The sequence below is a fragment of the Trachemys scripta genome, chromosome 11 (genome assembly GCF_013100865.1).
Source record: "Trachemys scripta elegans isolate TJP31775 chromosome 11, CAS_Tse_1.0, whole genome shotgun sequence".
In the NCBI taxonomy this organism is placed as follows: Eukaryota; Metazoa; Chordata; order Testudines; family Emydidae; genus Trachemys; species Trachemys scripta.
In genome coordinates this window covers 72,315,161-72,332,802 of record NC_048308.1, presented here as the reverse complement: position 1 = coordinate 72,332,802, position 17,642 = coordinate 72,315,161, and the positions used below count along the sequence as shown (strand labels likewise).

Below are 17,642 nucleotides of genomic sequence, written 5' to 3'. Positions count from 1 at the left end.
AAAGACATTAGATTCTACACATATCTGAAGGAGGTAAACTCCAAGAGGGGAGAGGAACTAGGTAGCACAGGAACAAATGTGTGGCAACATTGAGAGAACAAATTCGGGCTCGATTCAGAAGAAACTTCTTGACACTATAGACAATGTGGCAGTGAAATCTTGAATAGGGGGTGGATGGATTTTAGAACAGGGATTGAATGGGTTTGGCTTCCAGTGGGCTCGGTGAGCCAGTAATTTTTGGAGGCCACCATCATAATACTCCCCTCCTGCAAACTCCCCCCCCCCCCCCCGAGTTTCTAGGCTTTCAATTAAAATTTATTCCAGTCTTTATTGTAGCAAATACACAGTTCACAATCTGAAGATTCTTTAACATAGTGAGATATCCTATCTCCTAGAACTGGAAGGGACCTTGAAAGGTCATCGAGTCCAGTCCCCTGCCTTCACTAGCAGGACCAAGTACTGATTTTGCCCCAAATCCCTAAGTGGCCCCCTCAAGGATTGAACTCACAACCCTGGGTTTAGCAGGCCAATGCTCAAATCCTGAGTCTGCAGACAGCCATAAAGAAGCTCAGAGATGTAAACTGCTCCCATTTACCTCCAGTGGAGAGTTGATGCTGAACTAGAACACTAACGGGATAACATTCACTTTCCCTCCTGATCAAAGCAGGCAAGAAAGAAGGATTGCAATCCACCATCAGAATACACATGAAAGAAAAGGAATAATAACGATTCCTATGAAGATTTGCAGCACACAAAGTGGTATCTTGTTCTGGTATCTCTTGGGTGAAGCTTTGTTTGTGGGTCGAGCTTATGCAAAGCACTATTTTTTTTTCCCCTGCATTTGACCCATGGATTAGGTAACTTTAATTTCATGTTATCTAATCTGCGGATCCAGTGCAGAAAAAAGTAGTGGTACTCACGAGCTCCACCCACAAACAGAGCTCCACCCAAGAGTGTTCCATCTTTTTCTGTGTTCCTTTCTTAAGGAGCTCTGACTATCTCAGAAAGGAAGAGTTGCTCATGCAACTCATGCAAGAAGACAACCTCATGCTCTCATCACTAGCAAATCTATAAACCTTTACACCATATAGCTCTTGTAAGTTTTAACTGACCCCCTCAAAAAACCTGATTTTGGTGATCATTAGGGGTTAAATACCTGGTTTTGCTAAAACTCCCTTTCTGATCATCTAGGAGAATTTATATCAAGTGAGAATAAAAATTGGCCTCCAGCCATCATGCTTGCTTCATCACTGACACAGAAAAAAGTTTGTTTGAAATAAGTGAACATTGGTTATTCCACTGATTAACCATTTTCTATCTTTTATTCTGCTACAGTAGCCAAATCTTGGCCATTCTTTCTCCCAGCTGTTGTGAAGTTCCAACCCTTCCTATCTATACCTGCAGCTAGATGTGACATCTGTGCCCTGATCATCTCCTGTCTTCCTCCCAGCTGAAATAATCTTCCTTACCCATCAATCTGACTGTTATTCACCTCTTTGAATCCTTCACTGCATGGAGGTAACATCTTCTCCTTTCCCTCTATAACTCCACCTCCATCTTTGTATTCAACCTATAATCTGAGTGTTGCTCTTGACCCCCCCCCCACACTCCTCCAGCAATTATGCCATCTTTGATGTCCTCTTCTGCAGCTATCTCCAGGTGGTTTTCCTCCATTGGCAGCCATGTATGGCCCACACAGCCTCCACCCTTTTGTCTTCCAATCCCTCCTTAATTCACTTCCTCCGTGATATCCCAAGGACATGTCAGTGGTCACAGGATGTAACGAAGTGTGTTAAATGCATATGTGTTTTTAAAAAAAAAAAAAAAAAAAAAAACCTAAACGTGGCTAGTCTAAGCCAGCAAGTTACCATATGATTGTGCTGCTGAAATGTTGACCTTCCTTATAGAAGTTTACACTCACTCATCACATCGCATCTAAATGTAGATTGTCAGCTCTTCAGCACAGGGGCACCATCTCTGTGTGGATACTGTAAAAAATACTTGAATTAAACCTAGATCTTTATTCTCATCCCACAGCTCCCTAGAAATGCTAATGTAATTTAGAGAAGGTTCTTAATGCCAGAAAGGGAAAACAAAGTTTAATTTCTAAAGAGATTTCATAGGCCTTGTGTCTTCCTCTCAGATGCTTATTGCAGGATCAGGTTCTTGAGCATAAGTGTGGGTTTGGTCTGAAAAGTGATCATGTAAACATGATTGCGATGGTTTGAGACATTTGGAGTCTCTTCTGCCTCTGGGATGATGTATAAAGTCATTAAAGATTCAGCAATCAGAACTTGGTCATGTGTGACCCAAAAGTAATCTCTGATTTTCAGATCCTAAACTCAGGTTGCAGGACTGGCAGTTAAATTAAATCGTTATGAATGGAGCAATTTTGATGGGAATCACAAGCATGGCAATACATACTTATTCCAAGTCACTTTTCTGAGTGTAGCCATGCTTATATCAAACAAATAACCATGTAAAGGGTTAAAAAAAAAAAAAGTTGGACTGGAAGAAAATAAATTGAAGATGCTTTTGTGTTCTTTGAATGATAGTAAAGACTTTGTTTTTAAAAACAGGTAAAGTTTCTGAGCCCTACATTAGTCATGGTGGCAATTCACAATGTAATGTGATACCTTGCTCTGACCTAGTGCTTTTCATCAGTAGATCTCAAAGCACTTTACAGAGGAGGTCAGCATCATTATTGCCATTTAATGGAGGGAGAAACTGAGGCACAGGAAGTGATTTTGCCCAAGGACACCCAGTAGGCTAGTAGGTAAGGGGTAAGTACACAACTTGGAAAATGTATACAGCTTGCCCTTGTGTGCATTTTAATCTTTAGAATTACACATCTTAATTTTTGCTACACGACTATGAGAGAGTATATTTAACCATGGCTGCCTTCTCTGTCGAGGACTTAAACAAGATGATAGGAAAAAGGTAAAGCAGACTTACAGCTTATAAAAGACTCACATGGTGGATGTGTCCAATCAGAGTACTGGGGTGTGATTCATAACCAACTATTAAACTATTGGATGTTTATTACCAAAGAAAACATTGGATAATCTTCTCTTGGGGCTTTCTAGCAGAAATGGTCACGTGCAAAGAAGTGAAGAATTACTCATTTGCGAGATTTGTTAGCAGCTTCTTATGGGAAGAAAAAAACAATAGCCCATAATTAGAGAGAAATGGTTAAAATATAGGGTTTTGTTTTGGAAAAAATTATGGAAGTATATACCCTGCAAAATACAGAGCAGAAATGGATGCTTAGATATCTGGTTACCATTTATTCAATAATTAAAGTAAACTGGCCCCCAAAAAACATTGCATTTGACACTTTTTTAAATATTAAGTTTGAAAGAGATTGGTTTGTAAACATGAGTAAAAACCGAATCCTGATGCTTGTATAGTGATTTGTAAACCTGCTAACTTCCTAAATAAACAGTTACTTACACGAAAGAAGTGTACTGTTCAGCTGTTCCCCATATAGCACACAGGGTTCACGTAAGTACGTCTTTGCCATAGAGTTATTTCAGAGAAGATTGAATGTATTCTAGTCTAATCCCTCAGTACCACCACTTCCTCCATATTAACCTTTTTTGAAAAAGCCACTATGTACAGAATATTTGAAAATGCACTAATGCCACTAAACTTCCAGATTTGTATTTTCATGTTTTCTGCACTATCAGGGTTGTCGAGCCCTGGCTTTTGCTGTACAATCCGTCCGCTTCCCTGGCATGTGTAGATCTGGTCAGGCCCATTGTTCATAGTTCTGTGTGGAGAAGTGTCTTTGCTCGTCTCATGTTTTCAATCACTGTAGAAAACACTTGAGTTACTGAAAGCACTGATATGGTGATGCTGTGTGCATTTGTTAATGTACAGTACAGACCATATAGCTAAATTATGTGGGAGTGGGAAATAAAACTATACTATGCTTTGAATCTCCTGACTTTTAAATGGTTTGTTTTTTCAAATAATTATATCTTTCCAGCAATTTGTAAATTGATAACTGTTCACAACCATAACTATATCTTAGCAAAGCTTTTTTGCATGGGGATTTTTCTGCAGAAAATATTTGAAAACACTGATTTGTAAACTTGTTGTAGATTTTTTACTTTTTCTGATGGGAATGTATTTTAACTGGATTTAGTGTAAACTCACATTTAGAGCAACACACTCTTCTGTTTTAATCAGTATTTCAGTAACAGAGTTTGTAACCTTGAAACAGAGCAATTCGATTAACATATTACTGATCTGCACAAGTGCACTGTTGCCAATGCTTGTGATTTTTTTTTATCACAGGTTTTAAAATGTTTGGATTTTTTTCTTAAAGTCCCAGCTCCTTGAGTCATGTGACTGTGACAATCTCACCTTTAATTTTACAACATAAGTTTCTAGCCCTCATGGTTTCAGAGAAAAGCTTGAAAATGATCTGCCAGGTACCGTAAAGGTTCTAAAACCAGAAGGCAGAGAGAGAACCCAAAATACAGCTTTAAAGACCTCGTGGTTTTTTTAAGGGGCAGTCTTGTTATATTAACACTCAGGATTGGTAATATTGCAAGTGGGAATCGTTATCCACTTTAGTGACTTACTGATGGAAATTTCAAACTGAGTCAATTTCAAACCAATACTGAAATTTGCAAAAAAACCTTGAACGAAAGCAGGTCAGCTGCTGTGGCCTGCACAGTCTATCACACCTCTACAACCAGCTTCCTGAGGAAGTTTTGAGAGATTCAGATATTGTCAGGGAAGTTGTCAGAAATAAAAAGCTCAACTTTCCAGCAATACTCAAAGGCACTTGTTTCCGTTGAGAGCTAATGAACAAAGCAAATGTAACATTTCAAAAACAAGCTGTTTGAGAGGATGTTCCACTAAAATAGGTCCCTTTTCAAAAATTAAACTCTCAAATCCTTATTTCTTTAAATACCATGTCTTGTTAGGTTTCAGAGTAGCAGCCGTGTTAGTCTGTATCCGCAAAAAGAACAGGAGTACTTGTGGCACCTTAGAGACTAACAAATTTTAGAGCATAAGCTTTCGTGGGCTACAGCCCACTTCTTTGGATGCACAGAATGGAACATATATTGAGGAGATATATATACACACATACAGAGAGCATGAACAGGTGGGAGTTGTCTTACCAACTCTGAGAGGCCAATTAAGTAAGTGGGGAAAAAAAACTTTTGAAGTGATAATCAAGCTAGCCCAGTACAGACAGTTTGATAAGAAGTGTGAGAATACTTACAAGGGGAGATAGATTCAATGTTTGTAATGGCTCAGCCATTCCCAGTCCTTATTCAATCCTAAATTGATTGTATCTAGTTTACATATCAATTCCAGCTCAGCAATCTCTCGTTGGAGTCTGTTTTTGAAGTTTTTCTGTTGTAAGATAGCCACCCGCAGGTCTGTCATTGAATGGCCAGACAGGTTAAAGTGTTCTCCCACTGGTTTTTGAGTATTATGATTCCTGATGTCAGATTTGTGTCCATTAATTCTTTTGCATAGAGACTGTCCGGTTTGGCCAATATACATGGCAGAGGGGCTCGTTCACCTGCACATCTACCAGTGTGATATATGCCATCATGTGCCAGCAATCAATTTAGGATTGAATAAGGACTTGGAATGTCTGAGCCATTACAAACATTGAATCTATCTCCCCTTGTAAGTATTCTCACACTTCTTATCAAACTGTACTGGGCTAGCTTGATTATCACTTCAAAAGTTTTTTTTCCCCACTTAATTGGCCTCTCAGAGTTGGTAAGACAACTCCCACCTGTTCATGCTCTCTGTATGTGTGTGTGTGTATATATATATCTCCCCAATATATGTTCCATTCTGTGCATCCAAAGAAGTTGGCTGTAGCCCACGAAAGCTTATGCTCTAATAAATGTTAGTCTCTAAGGTGCCTGATCATGTCTTGTTATAAGCTTGAGATGAAACTAACACTGTTTCATGTAAAATGTTGCTTATTTCACTCACAGTTTGAAATATCTTCTGGTTCATATGCATACATTCTGTTCTTATACTTTCCTGTCAGATCGGCTCGAACTGTCATAGAGGGATCTTTAGGAGGGGAAAAGTCCAAAATGTTAGCAATGGAGGTCTTTAGGAAGGAGCAGTGCTGCTTAATTTTGGGAGGTGGGGAGAGATTCAAGCCTTTAAAAATGGTATTCATTAGCAAAGCACTCTGACACTGTGTTTATGCCAGGGGTTTTCAGGACAAAATTTTTGGTGGCCTTAGACTGCGCCAATCAACTGTTGCTGGTGGCCGCTCTCACACTTTTTCCTAAAATACTTAATTTGCTTTAGGAAAACCAAATAAATATGCCCACATTAACATCCAGATGCCTGTAATTTATTTATTGCTAGCTAGTAAGTCTGTTGTGAAAAGTGACATTAACAAACCATACATGTATCACTTTTCACAGCAGACTTAATCAGCCCTGGCAAGCCTGGGGACAAATTCAGCCCTGGATGGAGGGGTGCGGGGAGGCAGTGTGGGGCTGGAGCCTGAAGTCCTGCATCCAGAGCCCGAAGCCCCATGGCCAGAGGATGAGGTGCAGGAACAGAGCCTGAAGCCATGCGGCTGGAGGCTGGGGTCTGCCAGTGCACAGCCAGGGCTGTAGCCTGAAGCCTTGCAGCCAGAGCTTGCTGCCCTGCCACCCAAGGGCTGAAACCCAAAGCCGGGGAAGGTGGGGAACTCACTGGCTGCCTGCTCCTACAACATTGTGCTCCAGGGGGGCAGGGCCCAACCCTGCTGCTGGCCCCAGCAACCAACACCAAGGTGGTACATCGAGGGGGAGGGGGCTCTACTTTGTGCCCCCCCCCATCACAGCCCAGGAAGCTAGCTGCAAGTAAAGCCCCTGGTAGCTGCATTTGAGAAACGCTTTAGGCTAACAGCCCTGTGGATCTCAGAGCTTAGTATCTGCCTTAGACTGGCTCTTAGACAATAGACTGACTAGATGCCTCTGAACTGCCATTCCGAAACTGGTAATGGTGCCAGGTAGGTGTGGTCGTTAAAAAGGGTCAGTCTTTGTCCCGTTCATGCCCAACAATCTTACATTGAGTTTCCCCTGGAACTACTGCTTATGAGGCTAGACCAGAGGGAGGCAAACTACGGCCCGTGGACCACATCCAGCCCACAGGACCCTCCTGCCTGGCCCCTGAGCTCCTAGCCCCCGGCCCCTCCCCTTCTGTTCCCCCTCCCCCGCAGCCTCAGCTCACGCCGCCACAATGCTCTGGGCGGCGGGGCTGTGAGCTCCTGGGGCAGTGCAGCTGCAGAGCCCGGCCTGACCCAGTGCTCTGTGCTGGGCGGTGGCGACAGCATGGCTGGCTCTAGCCAGGCTGCGCAGCTGTAACGTCGCCAGCCACCGGTGCTCCAGGCAGCGCAGTAAGGGGGCAGGGAGCAGGGGGTGGATAGGGGTCAGGGCATTCAGAGAGTGGGGTTGAATGGGGGCAGGAGTCCCAGGGGGACAATTAGGAATGAGAGGAGGGGTTGGATGGAGTGGTGGGGGGCAGTCAGGGGCAGGGGTTCTGGGGGTGGTCAGGGGACAGAGAGAAGGGGTAGTTGGATTAGGGTTACCATACATCTGGATTTTCCCGGACATGTCCGGCTTTTTGAGCTCCAAATCCCCGTCCGGGGGGAAATCCCAAAAAGTCGGACATGTCCGGGAAAATCGGGACATGCGGGCCCGGTGGTGCTGGGCCGGCGGCGCCGGGGGGACTGGCAGTGCTGGGTGGGCCGGGGGTGCTCGGCTGGGGGCCCGGCAGTGCTGGGTGGGCCGGGGGGCCGGCACCCCAGGGCCCGAGCCGACCCAGGTTGGAGACGCCGGGGGGGCCAGACTGGGCCGCGCCTCTTCCCCTCGCACCCCCCTTACCTGCTTCAGGCTTCCCGCGAATCAAATGTTCGCTGGAAGCAGGGGAGGGGGCGGAGTTGGGGCGGGGACTTTGGGAAAGGGTCGGGGTTGGGGCGTGGGTATGGGTGGGGCCCTGTGGAGTGTCCTCCTTTTGGAGGCTCAAAATATGGTAACCCTAGGTTGGATGGGGCAGAGGTCCCGGGGGGGGGGGCAGTCAGGAAGGAGAGGAGGGGTTGGATGGGACAGCAGGGGGCAGTCAGGGGTAGGGGTTGTCAGGGACAGGGAGCGGGGGGGGTGAATGGGGCAGGGGTCTTGAGGGGGGCCGTCAGGGAACAGGGCGGGTTAGATGGGGCAGGGGTCCTGAGGGGGGCCGTCAGGGAACAGGGCGGGTTAGATGGGGCAGGAGTCCTGGGGGGGCTGTCAGGGGGCAAGAAGCGGGGGGTGGGGTGGATAGGGGGCTGGGCCACACCTGGCTGTTTGAGGAGGCATAGCCCTCCCCTAACCAGCCAGCCATCCGAAACCCGATGTGGCCCTCAGGCCAAAAAGTTTGCCTGCCCCTGAGCTAGACCCTGTCCCTGGAAAGCCCAATGAATCCTTAATAAATATTCAGATATAGGCAGGGAGTCTAATTCTTATCTATTTTCACACATTACAGCATGATGTCATGTTGGGTCTGTATCATGTATACAAGGCCAGCTCTAGGCACCAGCAAAGCAAGCAGTTGCTTGGGGCGGCAAATTTGCAGGGGCACAAGAATCCAGCATGGGAGCTGAGAACCAATAGGAGGCCCTGGGAGCTGTAGTTCCCTGCCTAGCTCCCTGCCTATAGAGCCAGCCCTGGAGCAGGGAAAGAACTACATTTCCCAGCATTCCCTCGGCCACAATTAACAGGAAAGGGAGGGGGAAGGAGTGTGGAACTGAAACCTCATGCTGCAGCTTGCTGTGAATGGTAGGGACAGAGCCAGCTCTAGGTTTTTTGCTGCCCCCCCCCCGCACCGCAGTGTTGCCCCAGTCCTGGACTCTCCCCCGCCCACATCCCCTGCTGCCCCAGCTCTAGCCCCCACCTGCTGCCCCAGCCCTGTGCTCTCCCCCCACTTGCACCTCCTGCCGCCCCAGCCCTGGGCTCTCCTCCAAAGAAAGAATTGGGTGGACTAAATGGACAGTGCACCTCTCTATCTGAAGTTTAGCAAGGAAGGTACATGGATCCCACTAGAATTTAAAATGAAATGTAAGGGAGGGGAGGCTCTCGACCTGGGCAGCTTTAGATACAGTACCAGGCACGTAGGAGGATTTACACGTCTGAGCCATGGAAGCAGAAATTGACGTTTCCTTTCCAGATTTAGCTAATATTCAGAAAGGGAATCTAGCACCTGCCTTCCAGATTTGAACACCCCAAAATTCAGGAGTGCTCAAGTCAAATTGGGCAGCTGTTACTTAATTTTTCCCAAATCAAATAGACTGATCCACTGTAACTTGCTGTAGAAAAAGTAGAATAAATTGAGCAAGAAATGCTTCCCAGTGGTTATTAGAACTGGAATTGCTATTTTCAACAGCCATTGCTGGGTTTTTTTGTTTGTTTTGGTTTTATTTGTTTAAAAGGAAGACAGTGATATTGCATTGGCAAATTCCCCATAGAAACAAAGAATGGAACAAAAGAATAATAAAGGCACCTCAACTTTTCCTCATTTGTGTAGGATACTCTTATAATTTGCATCCAGATATCCTTCAATCACACATGCTGAAAATTGTTCCACTTTACTGCAGTTCTGTAACCATATGGGAGCCAATCCTGTCTGTGTTCTGTGCACATCCAACATTCCTGCTGAATGACCCGCCCTGGGAGTGAGTTACCAGTGACCCAGGGCTGGGGCGGCAGGAGGGTGCAGTTGGTGTGTGGGGAGAGAGAGAGCCCTGGCCTGGTGGGGGGTTGGGGTGGGGGGCAGCCAAAAAATGTTTTGCTTGGGGCAGCAAAAAACCTAGAGCCGGCCCTGCATGTATATATATATATAGGACCAGCTCCTTAATCGGTATAAGTTGGTATGTTGATGTCAGTGGTGCTACACTGATTTATACCAACTGAGGATTTGGCCCATGGTGACATTTAAATAAGGTGACTACTGACTTTTTGGTGCCCGACTTTACACCTTAAAGGAGCCCAATTTTCATATAATGCTGAGCAGCCATCCTCTGAAAAGCAAATCTCTTTAAAATGTCTCAGGTTAGGCAAGAAAAATCACTAGCCACTTTTGCAAAGCTTGGTCATAATGTCCTGCAGCTTGAAAAAACAAACCCTGGTGCCCAAGCAAGGAATCTGTGCTACACATCACACAAGGCAATTGTTCCGTTTTGATTATCACAGAGAATTGGGAAGCTCACCAACAAAGAGGATCCTAGGGACATAGTGGCCATCAGGGGCCATGTTGTCATCTGTGCTCGAATGCTGAAAGAAAGTTAAATAACTTTTTTGTGATAGGTCATTATCAGAACAGCTGTCACATCAGTCAAAGCACTAGAAATGGAACAAACTAATCAGTCTTCTTTATTTCGCTTCAAGTACAATTTGTGGGGTGGTTCTATGGAGTCTCCCTCCTCCCCCTGCATCTAACACAGCACCAATAGTTAGTTATGTAGGGCTTGCTGTGTTGGATCAGAACAAGGTCCCACTCAATTCAGTATCCTATTACTGACCGTGGCCTGACGATAGAGGTCCTAAGAACTATTTGAGACTGGATTACATAAATATATCTGGATTTGAGAGTAGTAATGTCTCTGTCTCTTCCTCCTCCTAAAAAAGGAATTTTTAGCAAACTCTGTTGTGGGTTTCCAGCAACTTGGAAACCAGATATTTGAATGAAAATAAAATAATTAATAAAAAACCGCAAAGAACTCAATTTCTGATTTGCTATTAAGACTCTTTATTCTGCTTCCCATCATATATTTTGATAATTATGACTTTTAAATTATGATCTTACCACCAGATTTAGCATAATAAAATCCTCTTGAGCCATCTTTTGGATCTCTGGGCTGGAAACAAAAGCTTTCTTTAAAGCTAAAAAAAATAAATAATTTAGGTGGGGAATTTGATCTGCAGCTCACTGTTTTATATCAGCTTATAGTGTTCCTAAAACCACCAATTTATGGTTAACATCTTCAGACTATCACATGCACATGTTAGATAAGTCTTGGATAATTCAGGACTAATAAACTAAGCAGTAGAAAAATCTGTTGTTGCCTGTGAAGCTAGTTGCTGCTTGATGTAATGTAAAATAGTTCATTCCCTTTGTGGGACTCAATCATAAATCTAACTTGATTTCCTCCAATAGTCGTTGGCATTACAAGACAGAATAGGAATCATGCAGGTATGCATGTTTTATGCCGCATAGAACTAAAACCACTATAATAACAAGTACTTGAAATGTTGCAGGAAATACTGAGGTCAGAATTTACATATGATCCTCAGTTTGTTCTGAATGACCTACAGTGGGATGAAAAGCTAATAGAGCAGTTAATCTTATCAGCTTTTCTTTGGCAAAAAAGTCTCTTCCTAGATAATGGAAAGGTACCAATATTCCCTCTTGGAATGATTGACTGGCTTATAAATATAGATCAGAGGTGGGCAAACTACGGCCCACGGGCCACATCAGGCCAGCAGGACCTCCTGCCTGGCTCCTGAGCTCCTGGCCTGGGAGGCTCGTCCCCTGGCCCCTGCCCTGCTGTTCCCCTCCCCCGCAGCCTCAGCTCACTGCACTGCTGGTGCCATGCTCTGGATGGTGGGGCTGCGAGCTCCTGGGGCAGCGCAGCTGCAGAGCCCGGCGTGATCCGGTGCTCTGTGCTACGTGGTGGCATGGCTGGCTCCAGCCAGACGGCACGGCTGTAGCCCCGCCAGCCACTGGTGCTCCAGGCAGCGTGGTAAGGGTGCAGGGAGCAGGGGTGGTTGGATAGAGGGCAGGGGAGTTTGCGGTGGTGGTCAGGGGACAGGGGTGTGGATAGGGGTCGGGGTGGTCAGAGGGCAGGGGTTCTGGGGGCGGTCGGGGTGGATGGGACAAAGGTCCTGGGGAGGCCGTCAGGGAACGGGGGCGGCGGGGGGGGGGGCATCAGGAGGTGAGAAGCGGAGGTGGGTAGATTGGGGGCCACACAGAGCTGTTTGAGGAGGCACAGCCTCCCCTAACTGGCCCTCTATACAATTTCCGAAACCCGATGCAGCCCTCAGGCCAAAATGGTGGCCCGCCCCTAATATAGATGGTGGCAGATGCTCTTGAAGGCTCGAAGGTCCTGTCTTAAAATGCCACACCAGACTGAATTCTCAGGCCTTGTGGTGGCATTACAGAGCAATTAGAAGTCACTGCATCCTGAGAGATGCCATCCTGCAGATGAGATGTTACATTTGGAGAGAAGTCCCATCTAAAGTTATTCTAGATCAGTGGTTCTCAAACTTTTTTTTTCCACGGACCACTTGAAAATTGCTGAAGGTCTCGGCGGACCACTTAATGATCTTTCCAAAAGTTGTTTGTATCGTTAGATAACTATTGTAAAGCACTTTGGATAAAAGCGCTATATAAAAGTGCTATATATAAAAAAAACTTTTAACTTTTTTTGTTCTACAAATAAAAGCACACAACTCATATTTTCGTATCAGTAGTTTTACCTTTCAGATGCGATGGATCTGTCTCCCGCCATGGCAGCCCCCGAGCTGGGGCTGGGGGGGGGGTCTCTCCCTCTCTCCCCCGCCACCACAGTCCCTGAGCTGGGGCTGGGAAGGGGAGGGTGTCTCTCCCTGCCACAGCAGCCACAGAGCTGAGGCTGGGAAGGAGGGCCTCTCTCCCTGGCAGCTACAGCCCTTAAGCTGGGGAAAGTCGCCTCTTTCTCTGGCCACTGTAGCCCTGCACATCCCAAATTCCCCCCACCCTCTCTTCTCACCCCACTGTCCCCTCCCACCTACCCGCTATTCCCCCCAAAGCCACCACCTCACCTTACATGTGCGTCTTCTCCAGGGTCCAGGCACCTAATTAGTGGAGTCATGCCTGCGTGGCTCCACTAATTAGGTGGGTGGCCCTTCATTCTCTCGTGTGCAGCTGCCCAGGCACGCACCTTAGAGGGAACTATCCGCGGACCCCCTGAATGGAGCTCGGAGACCCCTGGTGGTCCACAGACCACAGTTTGAGAACCTCTTTTCTAGATGTTTTAGACCACGTTGATCAGAGAATGGCTGCTGCATGCCATTGGCAAGTCACTTCTTTTCCAGTATCTAACTCATCCCATTTTCAGAATACCATAAGCATGAAGGTCCCTTTATAAATAATAAAAATAATTAGAAGTGGCACGGCTAGCGATGCCCATAATTAAGGTTGCATGACACTTGCCATTCTGACCCTGTTTTGTACTTGCTTATTGTTTTCAAACTTCATTGTGAAGTGAACTGTGAAGCCCAGAGCTCTGTTGGACCAGCTATCTGCGCAGAGCTGGGAAAGCAGGGCCGGCTTTAGGAACTGCAGGGCCCGATTCGAATACCCGGCGGCTTTGGCGGCACTGAAGGACCCCCCGCCGCCGAAGTGCCGCCAAAGACCCGGACCACCGCCGGGTGAGTAAAAAAAATTAAAAAGGCGCCTAAGGCGCGGAGCCCTCTTAGGCACGGGCGCGGGGCCCTCTTAGGTGCAGGGCCCAATTCCGGGGAATCGGCGTAAAGCCGGCCCTGAGGGAAAGAACACACAAACACTCAAGCCAACTAACAACATCAAGGTTGCAAAGTCAAGCACTCCAAAATTAGAAAATGCCCAAATTAATATTTTTGCCCCCTTGAGCCATATGCATGATGATGCAGTCTTTAATGACATGCTCTCATACTGTTTTTGTAATTTTGTATATACTACATAACTATAAAAGAAATAACAGAATATCTGAGCCCTCTTTCTGATAGAATTATAACCCCTGATTAATATAAATTGAGCTTTACCCTGGCTGGGTCTGGGTGAAGGAAGATGCAATGACTTCATGTCCCTTGTCAGTGTCCTCCGAGGAAGTCTAGGTGCCAAGGCTATTTTGGATGCTGATCCAAAATGCTAACAGGTTTACCCTCCATAGACAGTGCCTCAGCCACTGAAGTTTTGACCTAAAGCAGGTTGCTATGCAAAAAGGTGTTATGGACCTTTTATTCCATACTCTTATCTATAACCCAAGCATGGTTTATTGCTCCTGTTTTGGAGGATGTTTCAGGAAGACTTAGAAGGGATTCAGTTTGATTTAGAAGGGTTTCCTTTTTTCTCACCTTGGCTATAAGGGCATTCTTCTAAGTGGTGGATGACCATCAGAGGTTTCTTGCTAAAAGGACATGAAAAAGGTGGCATGTCAGATCATTTATAGAAAACACTAATATATAAGCAACTATGTTGTTACAGGGTTATAATTGCAATGGGGTTCTGATGCTGCTAAAAGCCATATCCAGGAACTATGAGAAGAGCTTGATTGGTTTATCAGTGGATCTTCCAAGTATACTTCCCATACTATAGTCTTGTGCATTGCTTAGCTGTTATAAGTGGAATGTCCTTTCATATTCCAAGTCTATGGCTATTCGATCATATGAAGGTGGTGCTATACAAAGAAAGGATCATGTACAAAGATTCTAGTGAAACCATAACATGCAAATTAAGTTTAATGAAACCAGGAAGAAACTACATTCTCATAACTCTCTTCAGCCTGACTGATTTTATAATATAGAAGTCCAAGACTTTTGAAGTCTGAAAGCTTTCAGTTAGAGCAGCAACTGCATTAGAAATTAATCTGATAAATACTGTGGACCCAATCCTACAAGCTGCTCATCTCCTGGGAGGTCACCTCCCACTGATGTTCTATTCAGCTGCTCTTTAAATCAAAGGATTGAAAGGCACTTGTTATCTTGGAGAATCAGGCTTGTACAAGGAAAACTAAGATGAGTCTCTGTCAGGGTGTCAAATGACGTAAGTGGAACTGTAGTTCCTAGAATGTTCATGAGCTTTAGTTTTTCCAAAGCCGTTGTGGGCAGGGGTTGCTTTTTACAATATATTGGTACACTGCCTAGCTTCAATGGAATATCCGTTCTGAGTAGGGCCTTGCTCAGTGCTGGAATGCAAATCAATCATAACACAATCATAGTCCATGGTTTTAGCATCATATTAGCACATTTTGCCTATTTAAACAATAGCTTCTTGTAGAATTACCACCAGTGTCCCTATGTAAATCCTTTTATGATGCAGCAAAATAAGAATAACTAAAGATTACCTGTTTCTTGATCTAGTTAAAGCTTCTTCATATGTCTGAACCCATTCAATTTCATCACCCCATCCTATAGAGAAGAAGATAGATAGATTAATTTCATTTGTGTACAAATGGCACAATTGATCTCTGGAGCAGGTGGATGTCCGGACTTTGCTGACCAATGTCGCCAAAGGCTAAATGTTGTCTACTACTCATCACTCCTTTTATCCAGGACAAAGGGGAATGAAGAACTTGGAATCTCTCTGAGGGAGGAAGCTTGGGAAAAAAGTGGGAACCACATAAAATGCATTTAAGCTCTGCTGAATCCATGTCTCACCTGCAAAGTATTGAACAATTTTCACTAGACACCTGGTAGACTACAGGATAGGAATGTCACATTGCACTCTACTAAGATGCAGCCACTCACATGGTTCAGTAACACACATGCTTTTGTTCTACTAGATGATACACCCAGGTTTCTGTACCCACTTTTCACAAACACTAAACTACCCATTATCCCTTCATTTAAAACACCTCCTTTCATGGAGGATGGCCCCATTCCATACATCTTTTTCTTCTATGGTCTAACTTTATCCACATACAATAATGAACCCATTTACTTAGCATACAATGGGCATAGGAACAAGAGTTGCCACAATTCATAAATGCCTTCCAATCTCATTCTTGTCTCCCTTTTTGTAATAATCCTTTTTTTCCCCTCTGCATGTGTCTATGTGAAGACTGGGACCTTACTAGATTTACTCGTTTTCTTGATAAGACCAATCAGGTATATTCCTTTGATCAATTATATGACAATTACCCAAATATACATTATTTCAATATTTCCAAACGCCTACATTTTACAGGACAGTTGTGCTTTAGTGATTAGATACACACCCAACTTTGAAGAACATTTAAGAAATCTAACAACAGAAGCAGGTTGTCAAAAATCTACACAATACTTTTCAAAACTTGGGATTTTCCACATTCTATATGTAGGCCCAGACCCACAGCTAGTGCAAAACAAGTTTGCTCACCTGGAGTCAATGGAGCTACATCAGTATAGGACAGCTGAGGATCAAACCCATAAACAGTTCGGGGCTGGATACTAAAACTCATTATTTTCACTCTACAAATATTGCTGTCCTCCTCCTCCTGGTCCCTGGCCTTGTGCCTGGCCCCTAGGAAGGAAAGATGCTGCCCTGACTCTCAGCAGAGGAGCAGCTCGGAAGGAAGAGTGGAGCTGGCTGCAGTCGGGAGCCATAGCTGCGGACATCAGCCTGCCAAGATGGGCAGGAGGGGATGGCACAGCTGAACCTGTTGGCAGAAGGCTACGTTTGCGGCTGCTTCCTGCCTACATTGAGCTTAACCTCTAAGTAGTTGAATGGCAGCCAGCAACTTGGGACAGGGTGAGCAACTTCAGACTCCGCTCCCTCCCCTTCACAGCCCATCCAAATTTGGGTCTGGAAGCATTGTAGTCCCGTACAAGCTGAAAGCTGTGGAAGATGTCCCAACCTCCCCAAGGACCAAAGGCAGGATTTACAGGCCTTCAGGGCCCAATCAAAGTGCATCTCTTTAAGTAACAGTTTGGGACTATATTTCTGAATGGCAGTGAGGGAAGGTCTCCCAGCCACTGACTGTAACTATTGGGAAGCAACAGAAGTCATTTGACTACCTGGGTGCATGGGTGATATTCATGTTTATACATTATTTTTGCGAAGGTAAGATGCCCAGAAGTTATGTGGGTGGGCCTCACATGGAAATGCTAAGACAGATAAATGCTTTGCTCAGAGACTTCACCATCTCACCTCGGGAGAGAGTTTGAGGCATCCTTATCCATGTGATGTTCTCCTCCTCCTCCTGCTCCTCCTGCTCAGGGACCTTTTGTAGTTTTCTCTGGGCAGCTACCACCAGGGCATTGCAGAGGAGGAGAGAACACAGTAACTGAAAGGAGAGCATGTTTTCTGGAAAGTAAATTCAGAAGGGTCTAGTGTTAAGAGAGAAAATCTTTAGACAGCTTCCAAGTAAGACAATAAACTTTGAAATACCCATAAGCCATGTCTCATGGACACCTCACTTCAGCAGAAGTTACTCAGGAAGCATTGTTTCTGGTCAAAGCACTTTGTTTGCTTATTGTTGGAGCAAATGATTATGAATAACCCAACAGGATCTTGGGTCTCCATCTATACTGAGCCACTGGTTCTTGGACTTCAGTGATCCACCCCTCAAGAAAACTAGAGGAACTTTCCTGCATTGACAAACATTTCTATGTATCTTATTACAACTTCACCTCTGAATTTTTTCTTTAACTCTGAGGTCAAAAGTTTCCAACCTCATTGTCTAAAAACAGGCTTCCAAATCCACTTTAATCAAAGTGGCCTGATTTTCAAAAGTGTGCTGGTCACTTGCAGCTCTGAAAATGAGACTTTATATTTATATGCTTGTAGCCAAAAATGAATCAGCTACGTTTGACAATGTTGGTTTGACATTGCTTCATGGATCAGTGTGTGATGTCAAATACGCCAGCAACAATCCTTTACAGCTCTTGAAATAATTTTTTTAC

At 45.0% G+C, this 17,642-nt stretch overlaps 1 protein-coding gene across 3 annotated transcripts in view; it reads right to left on the bottom strand.

The window, feature by feature from the left end:
* The window catches only part of LOC117884711 (anterior gradient protein 3-like), a 48,173-nt gene that overhangs the window by 19,059 nt on the left and 11,472 nt on the right, over positions 1-17,642 (bottom strand). Inside the window, exons 3-9 of one of the 3 annotated variants that reach the window (XM_034785352.1) lie at positions 16,888-17,043; positions 15,104-15,167; positions 14,115-14,167; positions 10,825-10,901; positions 10,229-10,292; positions 5,977-6,060; positions 2,910-3,814 (exon numbers count right to left, since the gene is read on the bottom strand). In XM_034785352.1, coding sequence (XP_034641243.1) covers positions 3,765-3,814; positions 5,977-6,060; positions 10,229-10,292; positions 10,825-10,901; positions 14,115-14,167; positions 15,104-15,167; positions 16,888-17,038 — 543 coding nt within the window. In that variant the 5' untranslated portion in view covers positions 17,039-17,043 and the 3' untranslated portion in view covers positions 2,910-3,764. Of the gene's footprint in view, positions 1-2,909; positions 3,815-5,976; positions 6,061-10,228; positions 10,293-10,824; positions 10,902-14,114; positions 14,168-15,103; positions 15,168-16,887; positions 17,044-17,642 lie in introns of those variants that run through there. The other 2 variants (XM_034785353.1, XM_034785354.1) reach the window with 2 other exon arrangements.